At 39.2% G+C, this 9,981-nt stretch overlaps 1 protein-coding gene across 6 annotated transcripts; it reads right to left on the bottom strand.

Moving 5' to 3' along the window:
• Window positions 1–1,714: 1,714 nt before the first annotated feature.
• On the bottom strand, window positions 1,715–9,933 carry LOC111249924 (uncharacterized). Of its 6 annotated transcripts, XM_086988812.1 has the most exons (7): window positions 9,765–9,933; window positions 9,155–9,174; window positions 7,817–8,236; window positions 4,973–5,153; window positions 4,366–4,507; window positions 3,930–4,159; window positions 1,715–3,478 (listed from the first exon to the last, which is right to left on the bottom strand). In XM_086988812.1, the coding sequence occupies exons 4-7, from the start codon at window positions 5,033–5,035 to the stop codon at window positions 1,874–1,876; spliced, it is 2,040 nt and encodes a 679-aa protein (XP_086844938.1). In that variant the 5' UTR covers window positions 5,036–5,153; window positions 7,817–8,236; window positions 9,155–9,174; window positions 9,765–9,933; the 3' UTR covers window positions 1,715–1,873. The 6 variants fall into 6 exon arrangements, with proteins under 6 accessions (XP_086844938.1, XP_086844939.1, XP_022660129.1 ...); XM_086988813.1 differs by lacking the exon at window positions 9,155–9,174; XM_022804394.2 differs by lacking the exons at window positions 7,817–8,236; window positions 9,155–9,174; window positions 9,765–9,933 and adding an exon at window positions 6,029–6,670.
• Between the last annotated feature and the right edge of the window lie 48 nt (window positions 9,934–9,981).

Raw genomic sequence — 9,981 nt, 5'->3', positions numbered from 1 at the left:
TTTTCCGTTTCTTTTCGAATGAATCATAGAGAAACTATAATTGATCACTGTCGTACACTGAGGGTCAAGCGATTACGTTACAGCGACAGAAGGCGGCTAGGTGATTTACTAAGAAATTGACTGCAGCCCTGAAGGTCTTTTGCGTTAAATCTAGTGATCATATCTAAGAACATTGGTATTTTTCTCAGTTTTAAGAATGATCTCTGTCAATTTCGAATTACTATGGCGCCATGTTACTGTTTAGCACGTTAGCACGTGAAGTCTTCTTAGAGCGTGCGTCTTAAACGGGTATGAAACAGTAGCTACTTCGTAACGCAGACGATATAGATCTACGTATTTCTTCCTATACTAACTGCCACAAGGTAATATCCGATTAAATGTAGTGCTTTTTTTTTAGTTTTCTGCCTGCATTGATGTTAATTGCGTATTACAGGATAACACATAATTTATAGATATACAGATGACTTAACGCATCTTTTGCTTGAACGGACTATAACGTATTAATATGAAGAGGAATTCGCTACTTGATGCTTTTAGGAGAGACCTGGTTTTCAAAATAGTACAAACTCGAAATAATGGCATGATCGTTGTAAAAAATCAGTCAAATCATGTCAGTGATCTATATTTAGTGTCTTTTTTATTCGAAATTTTAAAACCCTAAATGCTGAACTGAAAAGTCTGGCTTTATTGCTCCTATCAGATGCACTCAAGAATATATAGAACATCTACATTGAAACGGAGCGCAGGAAATAAATTTAATGACCAAAGGGCAGTACACACGTTTTCGTATAATAAACATTAACATAATATTTTTCTATCGCTCTCTGTAGAATGAAAAATTCTAATCATACACTATACACTGACGTAAACTACACACGCTATTTTTGGAACTGAATATGGAAAGTCATTAGCTTTTTATTTACAAAAATTAAATTGGGTTTTTGTTCTATCTCTATTGCGTTTACATAACAGAGCGGAAACCACTCAGCCAGTAGAAAATTGAAAATACACGTGTTATACGCTGATATCCTTTTTCCATAAGGTATAAGAACTAATTTCGTGGAAATTTTAAGGTTGACCTTAAATCTTACGCGTCGGTACTAAACACACTGTATTGCTTGCAACGCTGCGGCGGCGGCGGCGGCGGCGGCGGCGGCGGCTGCTGTCGTCGCGAATGGCGCAGTGACACGCCAAAGGAGTGTTGGCTGTCCTTTTTTACTTAGACACCAAGCGTTTTGCTTCTGAGCATCGCATAAACCTTTTATTATACGAAATGTAAGCAATCTAGATAAAAACGCCACCTTTAATAAACAAAAGTCGCATAAGATAATGTATGTGAGATGTGACCCTTTAAAAATCCACGTTGGAGCAATAATTTCGCCTATAGTCAAGTTATATTGTAGCACTGAACTTTATATCGCACCACATTGAAATGCAAATACATTACACGATTTTTTACCAGTAACGAACGGTGATAATTTTGAGGTACATCCAAAATTATATATGACGGGCTAGAAATAAGATTATATTTTAGCCATTATACAAAGCAGTCATTACAACACGAGTTGAAAAGGTGGCACATAACTTTGGATAAGGCGGCCACAAAGTTTGTCCAACTTGAGATTTAGAAATTATAATATGTATTTTCGTCAAATAGACTACTTCACTCAGACTTCTAAACAGAATTAATTAGAATAAATAAAAACACCATATAAAAGTATACAACAGATCTCTGCTTTCATTCCGAACATCACATTGAACTACATTATATTTACATTATTGAAACAAGACTTTGGAAAGTGCCCCTAATTATACAAGCGTACATTTACAAAGAGTAAGCCATTTGCAGATTGCTAGTACTTGTTATGGTTTCTTACGGGTATGGTACCATGGGAAGTCCGCAGAGCAAGCACTCGACCGGCCGTTCCCAAACATCGTTTCTGAGCGCGAACCTTCCGCAGGTAAGACATTTACTCATTAAATCGGCAGTTCGGCAAATCAGAAGGCTATACATACAACGGCCCGTTTGGTGGCCGCGACTGCACACGCATGACGAGACGGCGCTCATGTCTAATACAACAGGTTCACCGCACAGCTCGCAGGAGTCCCTCGACCTTCGTTGCTCCGTCGTAGATGGTGAGACCTTGAGAGCACGGTACGCTTTCTCTGCTAGGTCATAATCGGACTCAAGTAGGAAATCGGCAAAATGTACAAGCGACTTTTGTTGGGCATCGGTCAAACCCTCCGAAGTATAATTATTAGCTAACAGAAACTGGTAGCGCCTGCGCAACACTTCATGTGCAAAAAGAGCCAAGGTAGCACTATTCTCAGCAGCGTTCGCGGAGTCCTGCGGACTCCATTTGAGTATGAGGCTACTTAGTAGAATCTGGGAAGTTGTGAGACGTGCTATACTATTTGGTTCCGAGCATTCTCGGATAAATACAGCTATATCTTCAGGTAAGCGCTGCGAGCTCTGAAAATTAAGATAGACGATATCAAGATAGTCCTTAATATGATTTAACACTGTTTGCTCCTCACGAAACATGTGCAAGATAGTGGCGGCCGCGCTTTCAAGCGGCACTGTTGAAATCACTTTCAGTTTATTGGCGCCGGTTAGCAGAAGCTTGTCGGACATCACTGACATTCTTTCAACAATGTAAAGCAAAGCGCCGTTGGCGCTTTCTCCACTGCCATATACCTGATAGCCTGCCGTTACTTCTAGACCAAGATCTCGAACTTCCACGGCAAGATCTTGAGCGATTTCGGCCAGTAACGATTTACCGTTAGGGTAAACGAGGAACAATCGTTGCAAACACTCCTCGGTGGCAAACATGTTTGTCTGATGACACGATAAACAGTCCGACCGTCCAGCGGTTCGTATTGGAAGTACCTCACCCCGAAGTTGACATGTTTCGACATCTAATGTGGCTATACACAGCCAAACACCCTTGACAATGGTTACAACGATTCTCTCATCCTGTACCGTTACAAACATGTCTCGAGCCGAAATGTCATCGTCCTCTCCCCATAGAGTAACACAACCGCCAAACTCGTACGCAGATTCCCGTTGCATGCGAATGGCGAAACACATTCCATTTGAATAGCCAGCCAACACAAGAAACGAATCTTCATTAAGAGCGACGCAGCGAAGACACACAACAGCTGTAAAATTTGGTCCTGGTTCAAACTCAATCGGCTTACAAATCGATGGCGAAAAGCTCAAATCAAGAGCTTCCTCGGCCACCTGTACGGTAGCGAATCGCAATGATCCGTCCTTTAAGGCTATGACCGTATGTATCCGACGCTCGAAAAATGCGGGACTAGCCCATGTAAAGTTGACGATTGCCATACGATAAACAATTGAACGCAGGTGAATGAAGTACTCCCACATAACGTTGTACGATCGTAACTGAGAGATCTCGTCGCGAAGTTCGGACCTGACAAAGTCAGCGAAATTTTCAGCGATGTTGAGCACGGTCTGCAAATGCAAGCAGTAAAAATACGTTTTAACACCGATTCCTAAGGAAACAAAATTTCAAAAGAATAATAAACAAGCTTAATCTACCACATTATTCTATTGTTGACGTGTGTGCCCTAGATTTTCCTCAGTCGCTTTCCTATTCTAGCCTCAAACTACCACTACTGGTGCACGGCAAAAAAAAAAAACGTTTAGATTATTTCATTGTATCGTCCATAGGCCAATGTTTTACGACGTAGAGCATATTAATTTAATAGCATGATAAACAGTCGGACCATATACCTTAAAGTACTGTAAGTATTTTTCCATAAAGCTGGCATCTTTTAAGTACAGCCATCCATGACTGGACACAACGTCATATAATTAGACCGCTATAAACTGTATTGCTTAAAAAGTGGTTGGCAAAACTGTATATCTAGCAATAGAATTGCATCACTCTGTGACTATGTACCTTCCACTCTTGTTGTACAAATCGGTGTATGCGCAGATTGTGATCATTTTGTAGAGTTGTTAATAGACATTCGGTTGCCCCAAGCACAGGCGGTGACCACCGCGCCATTTTAAAGGCTCGATGCTGCGCGTCGTGATGTTCATCTTCGGGACTCATCGTCGCGTCGAGGTAAAGCGACATCGCCTGATTGTTACTCAATCGAGATTCAAGTACATTTCGTTGCATCATTCCTGGCCATAATGCCATAATGCAGAGGACACAAATTTATAAATGAAAACACACAGCGCACAAAATGGGCGCTTATCGTTAGAGAAAAGCTAGAGGAAAAAAAAAATCGTAAAAATGAATAAAAGAAGCCTTTTTTTCTCTTACTATGCAATAACCATTACAGAGAAGGTCAATACAGTGATTTGCTCAAATATTTCTAGGTACTTACCAGCGGTGAGATCGAGGGCGATTTCCGCAGAAATGACCATGGCTAGGCTAAAGGGGAAAAGTTTGTCAGTTGGGTAGCGAGGAAGCGACCACGCATGGATTTGTCCACCAGAGACCACAGCGATATCGCCTCGATGCGAAACCTGTTTCGTACGTCGAAGGAAAAAAGACTATTACTTATAACTGTTTCGAAACGACTGTGAAGACTAGAAGTAGCGGTAAGGTATATTTTTCTTTATATGTTTCATGTTGAACGGGTATTGCCAATAAGCAATCTTTAAGCAAGCAGGTTTCTTTCACGAGACATTTAGCCCACAAACGAAATGGCTTATTAAATCTGCGCACAAGCTCCAGTAAGATCGATATTATCACATAGATATTTAGTTGACATTAACAGTGTTACATACCAGCAAGGATGGTAATACATTTTGATTTTTCACTACCTAAAACATATAGACAACAGATATGTAAGAATCAATCGATTAACCATATGCATGGCTGATGAACGGATCCGTAAGTTGTGGCAGCAGCGTCATTGCAAACACAACGGCATGCCCACAAAGAACAACTTAATCTGAATGAAGAAAAAAACGAGATAATGGAAATACCTCAAGGCATTGTTTCTCCCACATGTCTGCAAGAAATGATTTAACAACAAGAGGCTTCAACATGGCGAACGTCTCTAGAGTTTACAGAGATATGGGTATGATGGTTGAGCTGTCTCTACATGCGCCAGTCCAGATGACACGATCTCCGTGACACGGTTTCCTCGTCTGCGTCACGCAGGAACTAATAAAAGGCAGTTAAGAGAACAAGTAGTCTTAAGTTTAACTATGAAAGCCAAACGAATGACTGTAATATACCTTTGTATAAAGAGCTCGCGTGATAACCTACAGGTTTAAAACAAAACATACTCTGCATGACAATAAAGGTAGTATTCAGCAGCATTATTTACAAAAATCACATGTTTCTATGCCATTTTAATAGAACAGCAATCGTGACATGTCCAGATCATATTTTGATCGAGTTCGTGCATTTTCCCACAGTTGAGAATACCTTATTTGCTATTATATCAGTAATTAGTCTATATTGTATTGGTTGTGTAATCATTTGACCATTTGGTATCGGCAATCCAAATGAAAATAAACAAAATCCGATCTGTCAGTCAACTGCAGCAGGATGAAGTGCAGCTGCAGCAGCAGCAGCAGGTGCTTCTGAACTTTTATCCACTTCACTGAAAAAGTTTCAGTTTGAGTACCTTCGTTACGCTGTATCTACTCGTTCATTCTTAAAGGATGGTATTCTTCTCGTTAGATAATTTAATGAATCGATCTGATTAGCCGAACTGAGACACATGCTTGCATTGAATAGCAATAACTAAATGTGCGTACTCAAAAACATACACACAAGAAGTACCCTGCTCAGTAATAGCACTCGATTTTGGGGCCATTGAATTTATCTAAGCGGCTTTTAAAAGCCGCTTAGAAAATGAATGGTGATATGCTGGTGAATTAGCAAGACTTCTAGTAAAGATGTCACTTGAAGCAAGTAGTTGACATAAAGGAATCATTTTCATGAACGCGGACGGTATAATAAAAAAAAAAAAAGCTTATTGTGTCTGCTTTGCTGTCCATTCAGTCACTCAAATTTATCATAAGCCCGACCTTTTATAGCCGCTCTCACGGTCGTTGCAATACACATATTGGAACGTTGTAGCACCGCGCCGCGCTGATCCGCTTGGCTCTAAAATACTTTAATAAGCGATATCTTTAATTGCGGTGAAATGATAAGTCTGCTTCGCTTTTTATTCAAATCTTAACACACCGGATGCTTATTGCAGGTACGCGAGTGGTCATCCTGAGAAGCGGGTTCTCGTCATTCCCATTAATTATCTTCGACAGAAATAGCCAGAGTTACGTTGTAGATTGCTCACCTGATCATAGGTCGCGCTTTATCAAACGCCAAACTGAAATGCTTTACATTTTAACACTATTACTTTTTACCTTTCTTGTTTCATAGTTAACTATAGGGCTATACGATAAGTATACAATTGAGTAATAGATCGTAAAAGTAAGGAAATTCAAAACTCTGCAACATCGTTGGAAATGCCCCACTACAGACTGGGATAAAAATCGGTCCGCTGCTTCTATTGCTAAACGATGCACGAAATACATAAACGCCTGCTTTGAATTTTGGCGGGCACTAAGTAACCGGAAAAAATACTGGCCGACTAGCCGAGGGTCCATTGAAGAAATGCATTGACATAATCACACATTAAATGGACATCCTCAGATTGAGTTCATTCAAATTGTTTAATTTTTAACTATCCTTCTTCAAAGCATCATTAAAAGGTATATCTTTGTGCGTTCTTTCGGGCCTGGTTTGAGTTTCTAGACGAAAACGCGATTTGTCTTCTTCGCTAGTTTTTTTCGATTTGTGGCAATTCTTTATGTCTTCCTAATGGCAATCTTCATTTATTTATTGGCATGGACAGATAACAAGTTAGGACTTGCTCGAGAGAACTAGATAGCAACAAACTTGTTAGGAATTTTTTAGCTGTATTAAGAAATGCTTACGATTTGTAGCTCAAAAAAAGCAGATGATGACTGAACCCCGATGAGACATGTTGAAGTTTGAAAATGGCCCACAAAGTATTTTGCACTGACTCGTATAGTTTGCAGACATAATCATTTATTTTTTTGCGAATTCAGTATATTGGCACAGTACTAGTTCTCTCTTACGGGCCGTCTTCTCGATAAGATAAAAACTATGCAAAAAATTAGATGAAAAGTTCAACTTTCATTATGATACTTCGAATGTGATGAAAACACGCTTAACCAATTACAAGTTTTTAGTCAAGAAAAATCTATATACTATACTATTTCACAAAAGAACGTGACAAGGGCTAGTTTGAGCAGCGTCCTTTCGAGAAACTGGCTTTTCTTAAAGCTTTTTTTTGACAAATTGCTCTCTTCATAAAAAATACCGATTTTTCGCATGCTGACAGCATTGGTTTCTCTTTCATTTTTTTTGGGGATGCTTGCTTCTTTGATTTACACTATGTTAGCAAAAGAATCAAAAATGCCTGAAAATTCAACGTCCAAGATGAAGAACGGCCTAACTAATTGGACCACTTTCCGCCTGTCGAGAACGAACGTTCTTGCAATGTTCATACTGCGCATAAAATAATTAGTATTCTGTTCTTTCAAGGACTACAAACGACGTACATCTTTTTCTAAAAATCTATAAGGCGATTTTAAAAATGAAAAGTTTTTGCCTAATTTGCAATCTATATTAACCAGTACGTGGTATCAACATGTTGACGACAAATTTACCTGTTAATCTATACAAAGTCCCAAGTGAAGAATTCATGTCAAGCATTACAAATTATATTGTTAGCAAAATTACAATTCTTTATATAATTAAATTTTAAGAATGTTGTATTATTGTACCTTTACCAGTAGAATTAACGCACAGGTTGCTTTATCCATTCGTGAGAAGTTTCGCCTACGTGAACCCTTCGAGCGCCATTATGACACTAGCTATTATAACACCTGTGGTATAATAACTTTATATACACTTGTATGTATCCGGACGCAGTAAGCTGTGGACAAGATTTAAAATCAGCTTCACAAGTGCAGCAACATTAATCATTTCATTCTTGACGAATATACGACAGTATCATCAGGTTCCCCTGATGTCCGTTACAAGCCTCACTAGAATTTTACGTCTTTCTTTAAAATTGCCGCAGAATTCGATTTCTGTCCAAGGCGACAGCGCTTTCACGCCTGGTTCCTCTCTGGCTAGCGGTAGAGATTGAACTATGCCTCATCCATGGATTATTCCACTGACTGAAGTTCCGCAAATTACATCTGAAATACACCACGCGCATTTTTAACGGACCTGGAGCCAATTCCCAAAAATCCACTTTCAGCATTTTTATTCAGTCATAATTCTGTAATAGGTTATATTTGAAATTCCAGTTTTGGCCGAGTGAAGCTCTGCTTTTGTGAAAAGCCTCTTGGGTTGCGGCAATGCGTTATTGTTGTTTGGGAAACGTAAACTTGACCACCCTATTTTCCTTTTGAACTAATTGCTTTCACTCGACTTGTTTACCTACTATATATATTATAAAATTTAAATACAAGAGTCCTACCTATAACCTATATAAATTTAAATATTTATTTTATAATAATATTCCTATGTATTTATCCATTTCTCTTTCTTTTTAATTCTTTACTTTTATATACCACTCAAAAGTGCTTTTTCTCCTCTGTAAGTTCGCTGCAGTTTTATTACATGGTAATGTTTTACTGGGCTCAGGTTTTAATCACAGGGGTCCCGAATTGAAAAAAATGCATTTTTGATGCCCTCTTCACCGCGCCTTTTTCCGAGATTAAAGGCTGTTGAAGTAGCCTGCGAAATCTGTATCGTGCATAGCAAGAATTCTAGCAGTTAATAGTTGTTTTTGTTTAATATGGCTTGCGTAACGTCGACGGCGCTACCTGGTGAAGACACTTTCACCTGTGATCTCGTCCCCTTTCGTTTCATTGGACCGAAAGTATTGATTGTGCGTATTTCACCAATCAAATAAGACAATCCTGTTACGTAATAACGTTAGTGTTAATAACAAACGTACTGCGTAGTCAAATTATATTTAGTGGTAAGTTATTGTAAAGTATGCTCCTAGTCACTTGGTAATAAAATTATATTTAAACTGGAAATCATATCCTGCTACCGACCAGAGTCAAAATTCGTTTGTTGAAAATAGCCCATTCCTTGAGACTCACCAATGCACGCGAGCTACCGCCTGAAAAATTTTACATGTTTCCAATTTTAGGCTGTGGCGTTGCTACCCAATCATTTGCCAAATGTCCAACAAAAAACAAACAATTTAATAGTAGATTTTTACACAGAATTTTACTCGTGATGAGAATGGTGTCTCTATGCAGAACTAAAAAAGGAAAAGTGATTCCTGAGGATGGGCCTAAGTCCATAGTTATAATGGATACAAAGATGTATCTTAAGACGACGAAGGGTTCTCCAAATTCGGAACTGATTGAGGAGACCAAGGCGGTGAACGAGGATCCGCATAGGACCCATTTGACGCTAGAAAAAAAGCCGAAAGTCATCCTTTTCTATGGCAATCCGAAACCGCATATAGCGAGGATTGTGAAAGTTGCTCTGCAGGAACTCGAGGGGAAAAGACGTACGTATAACAGACTGTATGCCAAAATCCAATTTTCAAAAACTCTTTGCTAGAACAGGAACCGAACAGATCGTTTATATAGTAAACACGGTTTTGTTCATCGAATTTTCGCTAAAGCATGCAAAGGATTAGCAACAATGTAAGGGCGACAAACATTCGGCTTTGTAGAGAGCTGTGTATAAAATACGTACAGTAACAAGGCCTTTTATAGTTTGCGACTGCTGAAGCGAATTCTCAACCAAAAAGCGGGCAGTCTTTCGTTTTCCTATCTCCATTATTTAGAATCCTCCAAAGGAGAATATTTTTCGTAGGTCAATAGTACACTTTCTATTCGTCGTTGATACCTGCTTGACGCGAGTAACGTTTCCGTTGTTTGTTTCGGCCGGTGGGTCATATTGTCCATTTCAA

Source organism: Varroa destructor, unplaced genomic scaffold (genome assembly GCF_002443255.2).
Source record: "Varroa destructor unplaced genomic scaffold, Vdes_3.0 BEIS01000004.1, whole genome shotgun sequence".
Lineage (NCBI taxonomy): Eukaryota > Metazoa > Arthropoda > Arachnida > Mesostigmata > Varroidae > Varroa > Varroa destructor.
This window is presented reverse-complemented; position numbering and strand designations above follow the sequence as displayed.